This window comes from Ammospiza nelsoni, chromosome 3 (assembly GCF_027579445.1).
Source record: "Ammospiza nelsoni isolate bAmmNel1 chromosome 3, bAmmNel1.pri, whole genome shotgun sequence".
NCBI lineage: Eukaryota > Metazoa > Chordata > Aves > Passeriformes > Passerellidae > Ammospiza > Ammospiza nelsoni.
In genome coordinates, this window is record NC_080635.1 from 19,871,879 (window position 1) to 19,894,499 (window position 22,621).

The window sequence follows — 22,621 nt, forward strand, 5'->3', positions numbered from 1 at the left end:
GTAATGATAGAGTTGTGAACACTAAGGTACTATTTTCATAGAACAATAAAATCTTAAGGGTTGGAAAGGACCTTAAGGATCAAGTTCCAACTTCCTGCCATGGCAGGGACACCTCTCACTAGACCAGGCTGGCCAGAGCTCCATCCAACCTGGCCTTGAACACTGACAGGGATGGGGCATCCACAGCCTCCTAGGGCAACCTCTGCCAGTATCATACCACCCTAAATTTGCCTCTTTCAGTTTGTAACCATTGCTCGTTGTTCTGTAACCATCATTCCTGATGAAGAGCTCCTCTCTGGCTCCTCTGTAGCCCCCCTTCAGATGCTGGAAGGTTGCTACAAAGTCTCTCCACAGTCTTCTCCATGATGAACAGGCCCAACACCCTCAGCCTGTCTCTGCAGGTGAGGTGCCCCAGTCCTTATCAAATTTGTGGTCTCCTCTGGACTCAGTCCAACAGCTCCGTGTTCTTCCTATGTTGGGGCCACCAAATCTGGATGCAGCAGTGCAGGTGGAGTGTCACCAGAGCAGAGTAGGAGAGAATCTCCTTCAAACTTCTGGCCACGCTGCTTTGGATACAGCCCGGGATTCCCTTGGCTTTTTACACCTTTTTAAAGACAGGTGTCTGGAAACGAGCTGGCTCAGTAGATGGCACTCTGTCCTTTGGTTTGGCACTTTCGTCGCCAATAAAGCACCAAAGGTCCGTAATTATTGGATCCTTCGCTGGAACGTGACCGTCTCGGCGTGGCAGGAGCGCCGGCAGCACAGCCCTGGGCAGCTCTGCCTGCCGAGAGGGCCCTTGCCCCGCCGGCTCCGCGCCTCCCTGCGGCCCATCAGCTTCTCTTTATGGCAGCTCTGGTGGATTTCGTGCGGCCCTTGCCCCGCCGGCTCCGCGCCTCCCCGCGGCCCATCAGCTTCTCTTTATGGCAGCTCTGGTGGATTTCGTGCGGCCCGCTGCTCGGCTCGGGGCGGGGCGGGGCGGTGCCCGGGCGGGCGGTGCGGCCTGGCCCGGCCCAGCCCGGCCCGGCCGCTCTTATTGAGGCGGCGCTGGGGTGGAGCGTTACCGGCCGGGCCGCGCCGCCGCCATGGGGCGGTACTCGGGCAAGACGTGCCGCCTCATCTTCATGCTGGTGCTCACCGTCGGCTTCTTCGTGGCCGAGCTGGTGTCCGGATACCTGGGCAACTCCATCGCGCTGGTGTCCGACTCCTTCAACATGCTCTCGGACCTCATCTCCCTCTGCGTGGGGCTCTCCACCGGGCGCATCGCCCGCCGCAGCCGCCGCGGTCCCCGCGCCACCTACGGCTACAGCCGCGCCGAGGCGGTGGGAGCGCTCAGCAACGCCGTGTTCCTCACCGCGCTCTGCTTCACCATCCTCGTGGACTCCGTCCTGCGCCTCGCCCGCCCTGAGCCCATAGACGACGCCCAGCTGGTGCTCATCGTCGGCACCCTCGGCCTCGCCGTCAACGTCGTGGGGCTCCTCGTCTTCCAGGACTGGGGCGCCTGCTGCCGTGGGCGACGCCCGTGCCCCGCTCCGCCCGCGGCGGCCGCGCTGCAGGACGCGTCCCCCGGCGGCATCCCGAACGGCGAGGAGGATGGAGCAGGTGCCTTTCGGCTGCGCTTCGCCTCCCCTGGTGTCCCGCATCCATCTCTGCCCGCCCCTCCCTCCAGCGTCCCTCTCAGCCTCCCTCACCCTTCCCCATCCTCTCTCCCCCCCCCGTCTCGTTCTCCCTCGGGACCCGCCGGGCTGTTGGCCCAATCCTCTGGGCCCTTTCAAAGCCCCAAGGCCACTCGGGGGCCCCAGGGGGTCTCACTAAGCTCACTCAGGCTCCCGGGGCCTCTTACACCTTGTACTTTACCCTGAGCTTCTGGGCGTGCCCCCGGGATGGTCGAAGGAGGTGTTGCCCAGGGAGCTGCGTGGGAAAGGTTTTGGAGTGTTTTTGGTTTTCTTCTTGTCATCTTTAAAGTAATTGGTTTTGAGAAGGTTGATTTTTTTTCTGTTTGTAGAACTTATACACAACACAGCGTTTCTTCTTTGAATGCAGGTGATTCACCAAATGACCAAAAGAGCCCTGAAGAGGGGTTTGAGGAGAAAAAAGAGAAAAAATCTGAAGCCTTGAACATCAGAGGTATGGCATAGGACTATGCTGCTCATGTTAAATTAACTTGAAACACTTTATGGTTTCCATCTCAGGTTTATATATGCACCCACAAATATCACTAAGAAAGAGAGAATTCCAGGACTCATCCATGTAATTGGATCCAGTTATTCTCTAGCAGAAAGATTTTGATTATATGGAATAGCATGAGTAGTAGCAAAATAGTTTCATGCTGATCTGGCTTTGAGCATACTGACATTTTGATTTTTATTCTTAGAAGAGTGCAGCTGGACATTTGGAAAGGACACAAACCCTGCTGCACTAAGCTGAAGTCACTAGAGTATTTACAGGAAGGTTACACAGGGAGCTATGAGGTGAATCTTTGTGTCACTGATGTAGTAGTAGTTGAGCAGTTTTCAACCTTAAAATGCTTTTGGGCAGAAAGCTTAAATACTTCTAAATCCCAGGGTTGATAATGTTTTATTGTCAGCATAAGGAAAAGGGTTCTGAAACTGGTGCTTCAGCATGGTGTTTTTACACGTGTGAACCTGTTCTTGTGAGAGTGTGTGACAGGATCAGCCCTTCCCTCACTGTAATTTGGCAGGTCTTTGGGAATCTGTGGATTTTCATGGAGTGAAGCATAAAGCTACTCCTAGGAATAAATTACCCACATGTCTCTCCCTCTCTGTGTACGTGTTTCTCTGCATACACGTTTATGTGCCTACTCTGAGCAGAGCCAAAAGCAAATATCTTCGAGGATATGAAATACTGAGTTTGTCCCAAGGAAAGGACTGTCAGAAACTTTAATTAGAACAGAAGTTTTGGGTTTCTTATGGTCACTGATCAGCAGCTGATATTCCCCCAAGGTTGTGTGAGTTTGCGTTACATGAATTCAGCTTGAGAGGTCAATGTGGCAGTCAAGCACGTGGGTTTGCTGGTTTTTGTATTTGTGTGTGTGTCTTTCAAAAGTGTTTACAGAACTACACAAACAGACCTGTAAGGGAAGATGCTTTGAAAATCAAAGCATGTGCTAAGGACACAACACTTGCTTGAATGCCTTTAAGTTGGTGTCACTGGGTATTGGCATTAGAGTGATAAGACTTTTGGAGAAGGATGAGCAAACTGTCACACTCAGGGATGGAGGAGAGTAAGGAACCAATTGCTTTAGAGAAGACCTTGCTTGCCTGAACCACAATGCTTAGATATAATGAAGCTTTCAAAAAATGGCTGAAGGATAAAGAATTTTGTGACAGTTATTTTAAGATATGGATTGTCTTTGATTTTTAAAAGAAATTTTTAGGTGTTACTTTAGTATGTCACCTTTGCAAAATCTATTTTCATTGTCTTTATGATTACAGAGGTAAGGAATATTGATATGTGTATTTGAAATTCTGTTTCACTCCATACTTTTCCTTTTAAGTTACAAGCTGTATACTTTATAGTCACTTGGCAAAAAATTTTGTTGTGGAATGGGAGCCTCCCTGAAAAACACAGTTGAACGAAGTGGATTGGCAGAGGAATGGTTTCCTTGATTTTATAACTTGTAGGAACAGGAATCCATAGATTCTGCCTGGCAGGATTAATTATTGCAGTGTGAAATTATTCCTTTTGCTGCTTGAGCATACACAAAGTATTTCAGTTAGACTTTGGAATGCAAGCTGTTGGAAACTGCTGCCTATGGTCTTACCATAAAGACTTCATTTAGTAAAAATTAATTCTTTATTCCAGCTTATAATCATAGCTTTTGGGGTTTGATAGGGAAATGGACAAATTTTGGTCTGAGCCCTAATTCTGTGATGCATTACCAGGGTATCTGTGTTAATGACGTTAAGAATGTAGAACGTTTTTCCAAATTCTGTATTCTCAATTGCTAATTCATCAAAATTCTGACATATTTTTTTCATTTTTTTTTCTTAAATTCTTTTTTTTTTTTAATTCATTTTTTTCCTTAACTCTAAAGAAGGATTTCTGAAACATTTCCCTGTTCTTTATAGGCTGTGCTCTCTTGTTTGTTGCCTGGGCAATGCAACTGCATCCTGCCCATTCCTCTTGTTAGTGCAACAGCTGATAGCCCATGCTGAATCAGGACTATTTGTAAATGAAAAGGAAACACTGCGACACTGTTAGGAGGAGTAAAACCCCCTGGTAGTCTGCCAAATGGGGCAGAACATGCCTGACTCCAGCAGAAAGAGCTGGACTCACCAGGAGCTTGTACTTTCTTATCTGACCCAAGTGATTTGGAGAAACTCCAGAGGCTGTGGCCTTCATTTCTTGCACAGATCAAGGTGCGTGTACAGGGCTGGTAAGAAACACCAGCATGGGCAGAGTTCTAGGGCTAATCCAGTATCCAGCACCATCAAAACTCTTTGCTGTGTTGTTAGTGAGTTTTGGGGGAGCCTTTTACAGTTTCTCACTTGAAAGTCTATGTGATAGGGTTGTTGAAAATAGATGGTTCATTTTCTTCTCTCACAGGCCCTAAACAAAAATATTGATGAAGAAATTCACTTCATACAGGGAGAGATGTTCTGAATTAAGGTGTGGGTTGGAATAAAATCTGAGTCTGAACAGTAAAATCTAACAAAACTGGAGTATGTTTGAGCACTGATGGGAAGAGGGAAGTTTATGTAGAGTAGTAAGAAGAAATAGATTATTGGATTTTTGTAACTCTGTAGCAGAAAGACTGCTTTGGTCATTGTAGTTTAAAGAGCAGCTAAATATTTTACTGTAAGAGCCTGTTTTGTGTCTTTAACTTGTGTACAAAACCATCTTTATAAGATGTAAAAAGAAGTGCCCAGCATTCCTCTCAGAGTAGTCCAGGCACTAAACAATGTGACTGACTGTAGAACCAGATTCTGATTTTGACAGGTCTGAAGGCTAGTCATATCGATGGAAGAAGGTTTAATATGACTGGTAATCTAGTTTGATCTAAAAATTGGAGTCTGATGGTATTTGGAGCCAGCTTAGATTTCACTTAGGCAATTTTTCAGATTTCAGCAGTGTCGCAGAAACTGGTGGGGGAAGGTAACTGTTACTGGGGGTGGTCTGCCGCTCTCCATTCCCCGGATAGAATGGATAGATATAGTCATGAATTTTTAATTTAGATTTAACGTGCCAGGATCTGTTAATAATCTTCATGCATTTTAAGCCGGCACATTTTGTGTTACCATGGCATTCCAGTTGGACAGCAGTCGCTAGCATATCCTACATGCTTGATAATGCATCCCACTAAAACAGCAGTGCTTCAGAGTCAGTATTTTCTTGCTGTTTTTTCCAAAAGCTGTTACTGAAAACTTTGGTTATGATATTAATGGCTGGAATATTGCATTCTTCATGTCAAGTGAAACATACTTGAAAAATGCAGCATTACACCTACCCCAGGAAAAAACCCACAAAAACAAAGCAAAAAACCCCAAACCCTCCCCACTAATGAAAATTGTGCCTTTTGTTTCAGGTGTTCTTTTGCATGTTATGGGAGATGCACTTGGATCTGTGGTCGTGGTAGTTACTGCTACTATCTTCTATGTACAGCCTCTGGGGGATGCTCCGTGCAATTGGCAGTGCTACATTGATCCAAGCCTGACAATAGTTATGGTGCTCATCATCTTGTCTTCTGCATTCCCACTTATAAAGGAGACCTCAACTATTTTGTTGCAGATGGTCCCCAAAGGTGTTGATATGCAACTACTGAGTAAGTCGAATTTGTTGCTGAAATGCTGTTAATTTTAATGGTGGATTTCAATGCATATTGGTGGTATTGGTGGAATGAACATGTTTGGATTATTTATTCATAATAGCTCTAAATTCTCAAGAACTGTGAGAAATAGTCACATGCCTGTGTCCTAGCAACATGATTCAAATCTCTCTGGATTAGTTAAGGCATGCATTTTGAGAATGTGGTACTCCAACAATACATCAAACATACCAGGTCTTGAGCTGTTAATGCTTTGTGTGGGTTGTTTGTGAAAGAAACAACTTTGAGTTACAGTCTTTTCCAATCCTGCGGCGGCTGCTTCCAAAACTTATTAGAAATTTCCATTAAGGTTAGTTAACTTTGTAGTTCTTAGGTGCTGTTCATACTGGTTAATTGTGGGTAATTCTGGAATTCCCCCATGCTCGGGGCTTAAAGAAACCAGAAAATGTGGGGTCTTGACAGAGGAAGTGATGTAGTATTTCCTGTGTGAATAGCTGGTAAATTGCCATTTGGGAGCCTGAGGGATGGGTGAATCCAGAAGGAAAGCTGCCATGTTCATCACCGGGAGGCCGAACTGAAGGCAGCTGGGAGTAGATGCATTGCACCAAGTGTATCTCCTCTAAAATGATGGTTTTGACACTGCTGCTTTTGGATAGGATGCCTAGTGAGGCAGCTGATAATTAGCCAGTGCATCAAAGCCCCTAATAGCTTTCCCTTATGCTTTCCAGCTGACAGACTAGCTCGTGTACCAGGGGTGAGCAGCCTCCATGAGGTGCACGTCTGGGAGCTGGCAAGTGGGAGGAACATCGCCACTCTTCACATCAAGTGCCAGACCCCTTCTGATTACCAAGGTGCTGCTTACCAAATACGGAAGGTTTTCCACAAGGCAGGAGTCCATTCTGTGACCATCCAGCCCGAGTACACTGACCACAAGACCTCACATCTACTGTGCAGCTCACCCTGCATCTCAAAAGCCTGCGACTCGCATCTGTGCTGCAGCCAGAGGCAGCCCCCCCAGGCTGAAACGAATGGCTACGTGGAGAAAAGCGAAAGTTCCGTTTCTGCACAGCACGAAGACAATGGTTCAAGGAAAAGTGACGTTGAAATCCCTATGGAGGACCCAGTGGCAGAGGAGAATGTGAAAAATTGTGATGTGTCTGGTGACAAATCACAGTCGGGTAGTACACGATTTTAGGCAGTTTGCTCTGCTCTGTGCTGTGCTCTCATGGAGCAAACGTATCTTGTCTGGGAAGGGGGGCATCGGTGGTTGTAGCTGAAGTTGGTGTGGCAAAAAGATTTCTGTGCTTTAGCTGTAAACCAAAACACACCTAAAACCCCCTTGTACCTGAAATAAGGATTAAGATTTCCACCAAGGCTGTTGCATTCACGTGATTTTTGTGATGCAGCCTTACTCAGTTCCTTACCAAACTAAGGCTGAATTCCTGCTGTTAGAGTGGATGGGGTATGTTGCTCTCTGTCTGCACTGATGTTTGCAGTTCGTGGCCAGTAGCACTGGGAAAGAACCTCTGGCCTTTGTGGCTGGAGTGAGCTGTTTCTTGAAAGCCCTGTGGCCAGTTAAGATTGTACTGGGCTGAAGTACTGTATATTTATAAAGGGCTTCAGTAGAGAGAGATGCTTTGCTGATCCTTAAACCCCATTTTTGCATGGGCAGTTCATTTTTAAAAATAACAATTCTGGCCAGTGGAGTTTGTGAATGAAATTAAGAGTGTCTAAGGGGAAGCACTCAGGAATTATGACTTGTGTTATTTTCTTTATTGACTCCTGTATTTTGGGACTGAGCAGAAGCTGGTCTTGCTTCTCTACAAGTAATACTGGAGTCCCAGCCTAATCACAGATGAGCGTGCTAAGGAACAGACTGCTTGTCATGAAAGCAAATAAGTACCTACCAACGTTGTCTGTATTGATTCTAGCAAATGGAAATGCAGGTAGTCATCCAATTAACTTTTATCTTTTCACTGTTGTGATTGTACAACTCAGTCTTTTAAAGTTCTTGTTAGCCTTCTCCTGACAACACAAGTTCCAAGAGCCATGGTCTTATTTCATCATTGTGTAGTATAATTGCATTATCTTTAACACTGAGTCTGTCATTATTCATGCTGAATAAATAAGCTAATGTGTTTATTATGAACAGTTGAAATTCTGCAATTCTATTATTAAGGCATAATTTAATATTGTATTAATTAAGGAAGCACCTTTAAAGTCTTTTATGCAGTATTATCACTTAGAGGGAGCTTTAAGAAATTTAAACCAGGAAATTTTTCCTGGTTTAGTCTCAATCATTTCTTTTTGGCTGGTTTTAAAGGTCTTGATGCCTTGAACTCTACCCTCTACCCTGGTCCTCCTCACCCTGCCCAAACATGTATCTCAAAATGTATTTAGTGAAGAAGTTTCCTCCCTTTTTGCTGCTTTCTGAAGGTATGCAAGGGTGCTCTAAGGAAAACAAGGTGATGAGCCCTGTCTCCAGTGCTGGATTTCAGTCTAGTGGGCTCCATAGGTTTCTGGGAGGGGAAACCCACTGCTCAATCCACACTGTGTCTAGGGCTTGATCTCCCTGGCTATGCAGATCAGATCCAGAAGATTCCAAATATAATTTATTGACAAAAGAGCCTTTCAATGGTCTGTGTGGCCTGGACAGGCTATTTTATCAATTCATTCACAGGGACACCTTTGAAAAATAGTTGTGTCTTTGCCTCAGTGGCATCTTAACAGAAAGGGCAAATTGATTTCCAGCCTGGACTGGGAAAATACCAGGACCTCCTTGTAGGGATGGCTTAAAAGCAGCCAACTCCTTATTAATAAAGATGATTGCAATAATTCAATGAATATTGAAACACACAGCAGGATATTTTATTGTTTGGAATGTAGTTTTTACTGAAGCAGTGATTTCAGTCTGCATAGAACATTTCTAGAATTGTAATCACCCCTTTAAAACGGATTTTTGGATGAATTAAGATATTTTATACCAATTCATTGTAAGTTTGTATCATATAAATTAACAACCTATTTGTTAATATAATTAAGAGCTTGATTCTCCAGCCTCCTTGATTCCATTGGCAGCAGCAGGATCCTGCTTGGCAGTTATTGCATGAGTTAATGTAAATCAGGAAACATTGTAAGAATTCGTCTGTTTTTTAAAAGCATGTGCCATGATGTAAGACAGCCCTTTCTTCTGTTCTTTTTTTTCCCCCTCTTTATTTTCACCTATGATGATGCTTAAATGTAAATAACAAATGTATTTATTGTGGTTTGAGAACTGGAATAGAAATCTCCCAGAATAAAAACAGAGAACTTTCTTCCCAGATAGCTTCTAAAACAAGCACCCTTTCATAATTACTTGTATCTTAAATCAGGTTATTTGATTTGTGTATATATATATACACACATATTTTATTAAATGGTTGAAAGCTGGAATGGCAGTATTTACTCTGGGATTAAAGAAAACTAGTATGTGTGATGTTGGGGCATTTGTCAAAATGGACAGTTTTTATTCTTCCAGTGTTAAAACTGTGGCTATGTATTTTTTAAAACTTTGAAAAGTGTTGTAATCTAAAAATACAATGAAAACACATTCTTAAACTTTATTTTCTCTTGTCTGGTTGAATGTACTGCAACTGTTGCCTGTGAATAAATGGAAAAAAATCAGGGATTATAGAAATCTTAATATCTAGAAAACAAAAATGTTAATTTGCTTCATTACTTAAGTAAGCAAAACCAACAGTGCTATGTTATCTCTGAGAAAAATCTTGCTTTTTTTTTTTGTGTTGGGACTTTCAGGATATTCAGCTAAGGTTTCTGACCAGCATCTTTGCCTTCCATTGAGTAACAAAATATTTTTCTCCTGTACTGTGTGTCCCCGCTCCACTTCTGTGGGAGACTTCATTCCAATCCGTGTGTATTTTGTATTGGCCTATTTCCCTTCGGTTCTTGGCACGTCTCTTCTAATTCTGTTGAAGCAGGCTTCCCTCAGTTTGAGATACAGTATAGTTCCATGTTAGCCCTTATCTATGAGCACTTGTTCTAAATTCAGTTTTGTAGTCTATTGCACTGTCATAAAAGCTCTGTTCTGGCCTCTCTAGCTGAATCACTTTATTTCCCTCCATGACAAATGCAGGTAGATTGTGCTGCTCTGTCCGCTTCAAACACTGCCTTGTGATTGTCTTTCTTGGTTTTCAGGTTCTCTTGCAATGATTGTCCCTTCTGTCCATTGCTACTGGTAGCAAAGGAAATCTGCTGAAATTATTTGTGACTTTCAGCTGGTTGTCCACCTCCTGTGGATGTGATTTGTAGCCAGTCATGCATGTGACCTAGTAGAATGATGATAAAACCTTTGCTAGGCTTGCCAGATCATTCTGCAGTAAAAGTGTAACCTGGAATAAGTTAACATGACATTGAAAGCAAAAGCAATTTACTGGCCTTCATCAGTTGTGTGCCTTTTCTTAAAGGGAATAAATTCTTTGTCACCTTTTCATATGTGCCAAAAGTGCTGATTTGATTTTTAATTTTTTTCTTCTTCTGAAACCCTCTAAATGCAGGCATTTATTCTTCATTATAAAGAAAACTGCAACTATTTTCAGGAGTATTGCCTTTGTTTTGCCAGTTTTCAGTTGACTTCCTTTTCCTTGTCTTCTTTATAGTACTTACCTTGACTCATAGTGCAAGTGTGTTTTTTTCCCTCTTAATGTTTTTTCTCATTTTCTCTTCCATAAAAGCAGGATGGTTTTGTTAGCCTGGTCATGGTGATCTACCAACAATACAGTTTAGAAATTCCTTTTTATGCACTGGTTTAATTTTTGTACTCCATTCTATTAAAATACACCCACTTTCTGGTTTTGCTATGTGACACACCTTACCATTGCAAACCAGTTTTTGACCTTTATTTTTTTCCTATTCTTTCCCTTTCCCATTCCTGATTATAATGCTTGCTGTCCTGAATATTCCCTTTTATTCTGAACTTTGAAGGGAACATGCCACTTGAATTTTTCCCAAAGAGAAGTTCACTACCCAAGTTCTATATATGGCTTGATATGAGCTACTCTGAGGACTACTTTGTGTTCTGTGGTCTGTGTAGAAGTGTTATCTGAGTAGTCATCCTGAGATATGAACACATGTGTTTATGTATAATTAAACTCTTTATAAACACTCTACCTGAATCAACTTCTTAAGAAAGGTGGATTTCTAAACCTGGGAAGATGTAATGAAATCAGGATGGTTCATTGGTCATTTGTTAAAATCGTGAGGGAAAGCTTGGTAAAAGATAATTCGTAAGCCATGAACATTCCTAAGTTCTACTGCTTTGCTGTACAGTGGAAGCACTTTCTATATTAAATACTTTATTTGACCAGTGATACCTTGATGTGAGGATGTCACTGTATAGGATTGTTACATTTATGGAGCTGTGTTGCTTAAAAGTTTCTTCCAGTTTTTCTGTTCCTTAAGTAATTTAATGTGCCAAAATGTAATTTCCATGATTGCTGAAACTCGCTGTGGTTTTATTAACTATTAGTGAGAAATGACCTAAGTTTTTATGTACAACTATATTTTTATCAAAATGAAGATTGAATGTCTTGTAAATAAAGTGTATTTTTGAATAAAACTTTGTTCTGAGCTTGTGTCTCTTGATAATTTTAAGATATTTGTATGAGTGAAATTTGTTCTTATCCTGTGAGGCAGTTCATGTTGCAAATTTTGTGTGTATTTAGAAGAAACGGGAATCGACACCCAAAAGTTTTTCTTCTGTAAGCAGCCTTGCATTTTGCCACATGGAGGAAGTTGAATGTGTATCTTGTGATTCTCACTCCTGGGTTTCGTGACCTGAATGTACATGCTAGAAATGGGATGAGGTCTAACACTACAAGTTTAGATGCTTGTTTTGGAGCAGCAATCCTGGAGGTGCCCTCATACATTTCTCTCTTCTTAGCATCAGTATCATGTGTCTGCCACCTGGTTCCTACCCTCTTGTGTCCAATTGTCCAGTTGTTCATGTCCCTACTTATTTAGTTTACAATAATCAATAAGGAGGTAGTTGTGGTGGTCAATAAGTGGTCATTGTGCTTGGCTTTTGTTTTTTTTTTATTCTTTGAGTCTGTCTGAGTGGCAGATGCTACATAAAGGCTATATAAGAAATTCAGTTAGTGTTTGGCTAATAGATTGCCTGTGCTTTTGTGTGTGGTTGGTGTTACTCAGCTTGTAGATGATGGATGGCTAGCAATTTGGGAGACAGAACTGAAACATTTTTAAAGCAATTCCTGAGAAAGTTAAAATTATACATAGATTCACAGAATGTTAAGGGGTTGGAATGGACCTTAAGCATTGCTTAGTTCTGCAGCTCCTGCCATGTGCAGGGATACCTCCCACTTAACCAGGTTGCTCAAGGCCTTACCTAACCTGGTCTTGAACTCCAGGTTTGGGGCACCCAACAAATTCCCTGGGCAACCTGTTCTAGTGTCTAATCACCCTCACAATAAAGAATTTGTTCCTAATATCTAACCTAAATTTCCCCTCTTTCAATTTGTACCCATTATTCCTTGTCCTATGACTGCAGTTCCTCAGGAAGAGTCTCTCTCTGGTTTCCCTGTAACCCCACTTCAGATACTGGAAGGCTGCCATGAGGTGTCTCCACAGCCTGCTCTTCTCCATGATGAACAGCCCCAACATTCTCAGCCTGTCTTCCTAGGCAAGGATGTCCAGTCCTCCCATCCACTTTGTGGCCTCCTCAGAGTTGCTCCAACAGCTCCAAGTCTTTCTTATGTTGGGGTATAGTAGCGGCAAGCCCCTGCAAGGGGAATAACGAGCATTGACTCCATGCTTGCAGAAGGCTGATCAATTACTTAATTGCTTTATTGCTATGCCATGCCATGCTATGCTAATGCTAATGCTGAAAAACCCATTGCCCTTGCCAGACAGTCTGATACAGTTTTGACCTAATTGGTCAATCAATCAAAACACCATCACCAGAGTCCAATTAAGAAACCACCCTTTGGTAAACCACCTCCATAACACATTCCACAAGAGCACAACAACAGGTGCAGCAAATGGAGATAAGAATTGTTTCTTCTGAGCTTTCTCACAGCTTCCCAGGAAAATCCTGGGAGAGAATTGTGTCTCTCTCTGTTCAGAAGATATGTAATTACCACATTAGGGTCCCCAGATGTGGATGCAGCACTGCATGTGGGTCTCACCAGAGCAGGGTAGAGGAGGAGAATCACCTTCTTTACCTGCTGACCATGCTGCTTTGGGTGCAGCCCAGGATATATTTTCTTTTCTGTGCTGCAGCTGCAAGCAACATTGCCAGCTCTTGTTGAATTTTTCATCCGCCATCACCTCCAAGTCTTTCCTTACATGGCTGCTCTCAACCACTTCTCTGCTGAAACTGTGGGTGTGTCTGGGATTGCCATGACCCAGGTGTAGGACCTTGCGTAGGAACAGTTTCCTTGCTGCAGACAGACGTAAGGCACTTGAAATTCCAGGACTTCTCTACACAGAGGCCCTTATTTTGTATCTTGGTCCTTTTGGAACAGAAGGTGTTTCTCCACCATAGAGGGCTGCTACTGTTTTGGTACTTTTGTACTCTCCAAGAAACTACAGAAATAGGATGAGTTTGGGCTGAATGTGGTAGATTGTGTTTTTTAAAACAGCTTCTCAAAAAAAGTGAGGAAGTGAGGAAATAGTAGTGATCACAAATGGGAGATGAAATATCAGTTAAATTCTCTGGCAAATTTAGAATATATTTGGGGGCCAGTAAGTGAATCTTCCAGTTAGGATAAGGTGGAGGTTCAGTAAAAAAGAGTAGGAAACATGCAGTGAAATGCCAGTGGAAGTTAATGAGGTATTCATCAGGGATGACTAAGCCTCTATCACTTCAAGGACACAAGCTTTGCCCTCTGATTCAAATATGGAATTTATTGTTGAGTCCTAGTTGTATTTTACAGGAAGAGACTTATTTTGCTATAAAATGGTAGCTGGAAAAGCATAATTGCAATGCTTACCATCAGCTCTCTAGAGAGCCAATAGAAGTTTGTGGTTGAACTTCTCTCTGCTGAGGTGACATTGTCTGTCTGATGAAAGAAGCACGTATCTTGGTCAACAGAGATAATAGGGATTTGAACAACCATGAATTGTTATCAACTACTTGTATGTTAGTCAATTACTTATACCTGGGGACATTGCCAGGCACAGAGAGCAGCTGGCACACAAAAGCTTGTATCTGTGCTAGGGAGATACTCTGGGAGAGGGTGGCTCCCTGCTGAGGGCCAGCTCAGATTAAGTCCTCGACTCTGGACTGTGCCTGGGAATGGCTGGGACAGCAGTAATTGGCACAGACTGTGAAATGCTTGAACACCTTGCTAATTGTGATCGTGATTCATTCCCAGTTTTGGTTTAATTTGAGGGCCTTGGTCCCTGAGCCTCCACTCTGTTTTGCAAGGTAGCAGAATCTGCAGGTAGAAAAGGAGATGAGACTGATGGTGGTTTCTTGGGCTCTAGGGTGGAAAGGTTTCCTGTCTTTCCTCTGCATCAGTGCACAGGGCAAGCTGGGTGGGGAGAGGCTGCCCTGGTCAGCAGTGCAGTCAGCAGATAACACTATCACACCAGCTACTTGCACGGCTCTGGAAATTAAAGGTGCAAGGCAAGTGGCACATTCGATATGGTACTGCCCTTTGCTTTACCTCCTTCCAGTTCTAGTACATTCTTTTTTTTTTTTTTTCTTTTTTTTTTTTTTTTTTTCCAATGTTCACCCTTGTTTAATAAAGCTCTGTGTCTTCTCTGTGTCTGTTTAACCATACATTGCTGGCCACCCTATGGTGAGGAGGAGAGAACAAGAAAATGGTTAAGGAACTTCAGGGTATGTGTGGGGAAATAAATCAGTGATGACATTACACAAGTCATTGACATGACACAGTAGGTCCACAGCCTTGAGTATAGAAAATTTTTCAAGCAAAAGACTGTGTTAATTCAAGCGGTAGAAAGCGACCCTTTTTAAAATAAACACCTTAAAAGTCAGTCTTGTAAAAAGCATCGGATGTGGATGAGCCTATCCCCCAGGCTATAAACCAGGAAGTACAACAGGCAGTGGGAAATCAGCACAGGGAATGCCATCACATCTTGCAGAGCAACATTCTCTTTAGTTAGCTCTTTCTTTTTAGAGTTCCCATATGAAGTAGGAATGGTGGCCTTTCTGCATAGAAAGTTTCCTTTGCCCGCATTGATCAGAGAAAGTGTTTTTTTTTATGGCTGAGCTTTAAGTGCCCAGCAGTGTGCAGGGTCTACGCTGTGACAAAACACCTACCAGCAGCAGAGTACCTGCAGCTCTTTGTGGTGGTAGGTGCACACTTCAAACAATTGCCCCCAAATGATTTTGCTGACATTGCCATCTGGGGAGCACCCTTCTACTTACGAACTTCTGGTGTGTAATTTCTGGGAGTGTAAGTGGGTGTTCAGTGAGCCCTATATTTTCTGGGTGTAGCTTGATAACTCATGAGAGAAGGAAAGAAAGGCCCCTGAGGCCTTGGCATAGTGCTCAGAGGAGCTGCTACCCAGGCTTCACTGAGGAGGAAGAAGCTTCTCCCGCACCGCCAGCCCTGGGGGAGAGGACCTGTGGTGGACCATCTGCTCCACACTGTGCCTGTGCTGTCACAAAGGGACGTCCTGCATCCCCCAGGACAAAGGGGATGGGGAAGGATTTGCTGAGTCTTTCAGAGAGGGAAGAGTGGGAACCTGGGGAGCTCCCTCAGTGGTCCCCACAAATGTTGTTCTCTGAGTGCCACCTCTGCATTCCAGTACAGTTTCTGAGGCCATCTAGAAGTGGGCAGTGGTGTAGGCATCTTTCTGCCTCATGCTTCAGATGCTTTTTGCTTGAAGGGAAACAGCTATTCTTGAAAATACCATTTCCTTTGATTCCTATTGTCTTCAGACACAGTTTTTTCTCTTGTTTGCAGTAGCTCCTCTTTGCTTCTGCCCTTTATTATATAAAATATGAAATCTGATCGTAACCAGCCAGCTCCTTACACTCACAATTACAGCAAGTCCATCTACCCCTAAAAGTAACACTGGCACAACTTTTATGCTAATATGCTGGCACTGTGTGTGTGAAAAGAAAGAAAAAATCAAAAGCAGAGATCCGAAGGTATAATTCTCCTAAGAGCTATGAAATTCTAAAAATGATGAAATGGATTATGCTTCCTCCTGGTTGTAAGGCAGGGTATTGTTACCCCAAGAAGAAAACTGATCTTTTTGGGTTAGTGGTTGGGCTGACATGAAGGCTATTCCCAAAGCCTGCCTTTAGCAAACTGAGCATCAATGTTTTTGTGCTTCTTTGCCAGCCCAAGAAGGAAGGGATTTGGCTTCTGGCGCAGGAATACAAGAGAAAGCTATCTGCTGATGGAAGCAAGTGGAAGCATGTTGGCTAGAAGGAAGCTATGGCTGTTTTCACTGGCTGAAAATCTGTCCCTGTCCTCTGCTCTTCTCCATGTAACAGGGAACTAGGCTGCCAGTGCAGCAAGGAGGGGTTACACAGTGACTCAGCTGTCACCTTAAGGGGATGAAAATTTATTTTTATGGCTACAATGAGGATTTCCAGGGACCATGGAGCAGCAAAGCAATCACCCTGTACTTCTGCATGTTCCTGTATATGTATGTATTTATTATTTCTGGCAGATGTCAAAGGTTTCCACAAATTATTTTATATTTGCAACCCCCAACTCACACTTAAATTTCCTTCTGAAAGACAAACACTGTCTCTCCAAGCACTCTGTGTGCTGGCCAAAGAATAATCATGTGAGGCAGCAGCAACAGGAGGCTGAGGGGAACAAAGAGGAGCCTGGCTCACAGAGCTCTTTCAAAGCAGTTGTTCACTTGGCCAAAGAGTTCAGCAGCATGCCTGTTGCCTTCTTTGCATTCAGCCTCTCTGTCCAGCCCCATGCCTGCATGGGTCAGGGAAACCTTCTTCGCACGGGACACACACAAAACAAAAATCATTCTGGGTAAATGTGGCTTCAGGACAAGGATCCATAGGGAAGAGACGTATGGAGCCTCTTGTAGCATGGAGGTTGTTTCCACAGCTAATGCCAGAAGCAGTGGGTCTGATAAAGTGGAGAAATGTCTCATATTTAGGGCACATTCACATATATGCATGCATTTATTTTTGCATGCACACACACGTGCGTGCACACACACACATGATGCTGACTATATATGGCCATATTTATTATCATGTCTCAGCAAATGCAAGTTCTTGCTTTAGTCAGAGTGCCATAAAATACGGTTTACTGGGTATTCCTGATATCTTCTCTCTGGTGTCTCCTTCTTGTTTATAATTTTGAAATTGGACCAATTCAGTATGTCAGGATTTCGCAGTTGCCCTGGGTGTCTGCCTGGCAGAAACCCTAGCATCAGGGTTTTGTGTGTATTTGCTAAATACTATGTACTATTATTGAATTCTGCCATGTGGATCCCAGCTGCGTGAGGCATCTTTCTACTAGGTACTGAAGCTGTGTCAAGGGCAGAGGTATAATAAGTGCACTTTCATTGTCCTGGAGCTCACACAGGATTTTCCCTGCTGTGGTTGGTCTGGGTAGAGAGGAGCACAAAGATGTTGTTTAAAAGTTAGTGAGATGTGCACAGGGGAAAAAGAAGAGGGCATGGATAGACAAATAGAGCCAGTTCCCTTGGAAAAGTCCTCCTACTGCTTTGTTCAATGGGTAGTTAACTACTATAATATATGTTTTTGGCTGAAAACAGCCCCAATCTGACCAGCTCTTATCACCCCTCCACAAGCATGCTGGGCCCTGCTCCACCCTGCCTCTATCTGGGCACTCCACACTTTGGGCCCTCCAATTCCTTTTATTATTTTCCTTCTGCTTGCTCTTCTCAGATGCTCTGTCCCCTGTCATCCAGGGGTCCCCTAATCTCCTTTCTTCCTTGCTCATCTGTTCAGGGCTGCCAATCTCTCCCTCCCCAGCATGCTGCTGGCCAATTTGCACTTGCTGTTTTTCTGCTTGGAGACCTCCTTAACATGGTCCTGCAAAAAATCTAAAATGGAGTAATTCAAAGTGCCTAGGTCTGGGGCTTGAAAGTGCAGTGAGCTTGCAAACTAATTTGCAACCCATATATCTAAGATGTGGACATTGAATATACATTGCTGGCCAATTTTTTCTTTTTTACTGAAAACTGACTATAGGTTAGCAAGTTTGAAGATGTGGAAACTCATCTTGGTTACTGTGGCTAAGGTGAATTGTTTTTTAGCACTACTACCACCACTACCACTAACATGAAAAGAAAAGGCTGTGGTGACTTGTTTCAAGCAATTTGGAGAAGAGCATCAGTACAAAGATACTCCGCAATACTGCTGCTGAAGGAAATACTTGTGAGCCCTCAAAGTTTTTGTGGGAAACCATGTAAAATCAGAAGTATAGGAAGTGTTTGACTTGAATGTTTTCCACAGTCTTCCTTCAGGGTCACTTAGTGACTCCAAGACAAAGCTCTCTCCAGCTGCTGAGTATTATCCCTTTGGCAAACACCACAGATAACCTCAAGATCATCCTTGAGGTCCTGCTCATCCACAGCACTGACAAACCACCTCTTTTTAAAATCTGTTTTTTGTCTTATTTGAGACCAGGCTGGCTAGACTGCAGGTGGGTCTGCCAATAGACTGACCTTTGCTCAACCCGTTCCTGCCTTTGCCACTTTGGTCAATCTGCCCCTAACAGGAGTGCTCAGAAAAACCCAGAGCATCTTCTGAAGCATGATTTTTCCTAAGACACTGAGAGCATTTTAGCGCACTTGAGGTGAGCACAAGGTCCAGAAGAATGCACTCACATTTGTCTCTTGTTCTTTATTTATTGTTCAGGGAAGAAAAGAGGGTGTTTTGGGTTCAGTGACAATAGAGGTTTATACGTGCTCTTTACTCAGCACTATGTGATTTAGCATAAACCTCTTGACCCCTGGAGAATTGACTCTGTCATGATAACAAGCAGACATTATGAGTTAATGCCTATAATAACCTTTCATATGGTAAAAAATTTCCAGGGTTTACAGCTTTGAACCTGTTATCCTACACCAGATTAATACAACTGTATCTACAAAGTGATTACAAGGGCACTACTCTTGAGATAGGCAACTTGTATGAATGATTAAACAATTCTGACTAATTTGACTGCTGTTACATATTTAAAGAAAACAAATAAAACAGATCTTGATCAAAGATTCTAGGCACTTAACCTTTCAATCTAACTAATTAAAAATGAAGTTCAGCTGACATGAAAGACTGGTGGTTATTTAAAAATGAATTTAGCTCATTTGAAGGACTGATGATTCCACCTTCACTGGAAGATCTCTTCACTGAGATCATGGGCACTGTGCGACTGAGCCTCATGAACTTCCACTGTGGCACCCATCACAGCTGTTTGTTTTTCCTGGTTGAACGAATGACTCTGTCCTCTGGATAATTTTCTTTTTGATCCCCCCTCTCCTTTGGGCTTTCAGTGATAAGACCATGTTAATAAGGCTGAATTTTGTTTGCCCAGCTGGGCATTGTAAAGGGACCCTCTGAAGTCTTGTTTGATCACACACTAAGGGGTAAATGCTTAGAAACGTTGATCTATATAGAAATACATTGAAATTTATTGCTCTAAATATTACTAATTGTTTCTTTATTAGAAGAGCACCTGAGAATGAAGGTCAGATCCCTATTTTGCCAGATGTGCTTGTAACATAAAATGGGTTGATGGTTCTGAGCCTGAAGCATTTATAATGCAGACCAAATTCTCCAACTTCTAGTTGATTTGAGAATTTTTGATGTGAGTTTTGCTTTTTAATGGTGTTTGATGTGGTTGGCCAAGCTAGCTATGATGAAAGGGGTGTCAGGAGCATGTGTTACAGCTGTTTCTTGGTTGCTTTGTCTTGACTTCAGATTTAGTGATGCTGAGTCCAGTTATGAGTTAGTACATTGGGATTTATGCATGTACATCTGTTTTAATCAGCAGACTCATTGATTTCAGTGGTTCTATAAATAGCTTAGATTTAATAAAGAGGCTAAGAAGTTAATGAGTCTACAGCTTTGAAAGGAATGTTCAGACTGGCTTCCAGTCCTGGTGCCTATTTCAAACTTTTTGCTTCACCTGTGGATTCAGAAAGGAAGTTATTTGGTCTTTGGTCACAGGCCTGTGGCAGTCAAGGGCCAATATCCTTTTGTTTGTCTTAGGCTGGCAATATAATTCAATTAATGCTTTCCAAGAAATATTTCATAAAGTCCTGCATGAAAAGTAATGACCTTTACTTTTACGGAAATTGTGCTGAACTGGAGTTCCATGGGAGCAGGGGTCTGTACTATCAGGAATTTTATTATCTGTCTGAAGTACATCCTTTGTTTCTTATCTGCTTATCACACTGTGCAGCCAGAAATCTCCTTTCTGTAAACTGTACACAGAACAACTTAAGCATTTATTGTAAACTATGTAGGTTTCTTAGTGAGCAAGTAATTAGCTACTTAGCCAGCTTTGAAAGCATGCACCTCTTCTGTTACATTGCCCAGTAGTGAGAGGACTATACATTTACATGGTAGTTCCCTGGCATGTCTTACATGATCCTTAAAAAGCATGACCCTGATGACCTGCCCTCCCCTACAGCTGCAGTCTGACACTTGCATCTCAGAACGGAATAAGGTAACTTAATGTAAACTGAATCACACTTGAATTTTTGTTCAACAGGAAAAATCCAAATGAACAAATGACTGTTATCTTAGTGCAGTCTTTGGCTGTGCATATATCTGTCTAGGCCAGATGTAACTAAGCAGGGTCCACTTCAGCGCTTGCTTGAGAGACATTAAAAGTGGCCTGCTTAGACTTCATATTTATTTCTGTGGAATGGAGAGTTACTGCTGTCTCTTGTCCCTATCCCCCAGCTATGCCCAAAGTCCCCCAGGGGGAGGTGAGATGTCAGTAAAACAGAGAAATCATAGGGGAATTCATATGAAATGGTAGGAAGTCAGACTTCACCTTTACACTTGTAGATCAGATAATCTCCAGAGCCATTATGTAAGATCCTGGCTCTAAGCATTGCTTTTTATGCCTTCACACGAGCCAGAGATGCAAGCCTGATAAATACTGTACTGGTTTAAGTCTTTCACTTGCTCTGGCTTCATATTGATGTTGCAAATGGAATTTATCCTGGTTCATGCTGGAATAAATCAAGGCAGAGTCTGTGCCATGGTATCTTGAATTCTCAGTAACAATTTTAGTCTGAAGTGCAATAGATTTAAAATCCTAGTGAGCTTACTAGGCACTGAATCATGGTTAAAGTTAAAGCTTTTGATGACGTGGAATTTTGGTATCAACAAGAGTTCGTTCTTGAGTCAGTAATAATTTGTAATAATGATTCATAGAAGAGACAGAAAATGGTGGTCAAAGGTGAGATGAATCATGCTGCCAGTGAAGCTCCATTTTGCCACTGATTCATGCCTTCCCAAGGTGGAAGAAAGCTGCTTTACAGAAAATCACTCTATGAGAGTTGCTTCAGGAAATCTATAATTTTTAAACTACCAGTGTTTTGCAAACAAAAGCATCCTGCACTTGTTTAAAAGCAGCATTTTCTTTCCTCATTGCCACTCCTTGGCTCTCTACTCTTCTACACAAACTGCACACAGAGTGAGACTGGCAATGCTGTGCTGTTGGTACCACTGCTGTTCATCCAATGCTGCCAGGAGGAGCTGCAGCATGGAGCAGCTTGTGAGGAACCTGGAACTGTGCTGGCTGCTGTCCCTCTGCCAGGGCAGGCATGGCCTCAGAGTAATTCCTGCTTGCTCTTAATTTTCATCTCCTTTTTCGAGGTGCTGCAGGTTAAATTGCCACTTGTGTCACATTGCCGTCTGCAGTACTTCAGCTACACGTCTTTGCTAACAGCAGTTCAGTACAGCTTGTTGACAATCCAAGTTCATTTAGGTCCCTATTGGGAGTCATACATTGCTTTCTCAGGGACTGGGAGGTAGTTTGATGGGTTTTTGAATGTAGGAGTGACCTCTTGCTGGACTTCTGACTCATCCTTTTGTTTAAGTCAATATTGCAGGGGATGTATTTGTTCAGGTTAATGTGTGCTAAGACCCCCTCCCAAAACAACATCTATGTGTGCTCAGTAAAAACAATCCCAAAATAATAAACCCAAATATTTCAAGATGTTTTTAGATAAAAGCAGATGAAAGAGCATGGGGGAGGAGACTGGTGCTGGTTGTCTTAGGCTGACTGGTACATTGTGTCATAATATTCCTCAGACAAGGAAATTATAAAGAATAAACCAGTGAGGGCCATCCTTCAGGTGAAGTACGAAGCAAGGCTTAAAAAAGTATGTCAGGGAAGATCTCTGAACAGTACTGATCATCACTTCCCTTTCCTCTAAAATATGATTTTTAAATCTGGTTAGTGACATTTCTGCTGTAGAAAAAATGTCCTGTAGGTGTTTATTTACAGCATTATAAACAGTACCTAGCAAGCACAAGCCTACAAGATTACTTAAAAATGTATTTTATAAAACATTCTGGTTATTAGTGGGCAATGCTGAAAACAGGTGGTGTTAAAATTAGTACTTATTAGAAGAAAACTAGTGCTGCAAGTACCTGAAATGAACACAACAAATTTCAGGTTCTGAAAATCATAACAAACTGATCATTAAGGTGGTCTTTCTTAAATTAGATCACTGCCTCAAAGAGGATTGCCTGAAAGAGCACATTTCTTCTTTGCTGAAGAGAAAAGGGTTTTTTCAGATATCTGTCCATTTACCACTAAACTCTGGTGAGTGTGGAGTTAAAGCATTTTCAAGATACATTTCTGCATG

General features: G+C 42.7%; 1 protein-coding gene across 1 annotated transcript; it reads left to right on the top strand.

The window, feature by feature from the left end:
- The first annotated feature begins 1,082 nt into the window (after window positions 1-1,082).
- Window positions 1,083-11,399, top strand: SLC30A10 (solute carrier family 30 member 10). Its single transcript, XM_059469037.1, has 4 exons — window positions 1,083-1,599; window positions 2,041-2,124; window positions 5,546-5,782; window positions 6,514-11,399. Exons 1-4 carry the CDS (start codon window positions 1,083-1,085, stop codon window positions 6,978-6,980), a joined length of 1,305 nt encoding a protein of 434 aa, XP_059325020.1. The 3' UTR covers window positions 6,981-11,399.
- Window positions 11,400-22,621: the final 11,222 nt, after the last annotated feature.

Bases quoted from the DNA above. Each gene is read 5' to 3' on its own strand.
- SLC30A10 (XM_059469037.1), top strand. From the start codon at position 1,083: ATGGGGCGGTACTCGGGCAAGACGTGCCGCCTCATCTTCATGCTGGTG. The intron at 1,600-2,040 runs GTGCCTTTCGGC...CTTTGAATGCAG, and splicing joins CGGCGAGGAGGATGGAGCAG to GTGATTCACCAAATGACCAA. The intron at 5,783-6,513 runs GTAAGTCGAATT...TATGCTTTCCAG, and splicing joins TGTTGATATGCAACTACTGA to CTGACAGACTAGCTCGTGTA.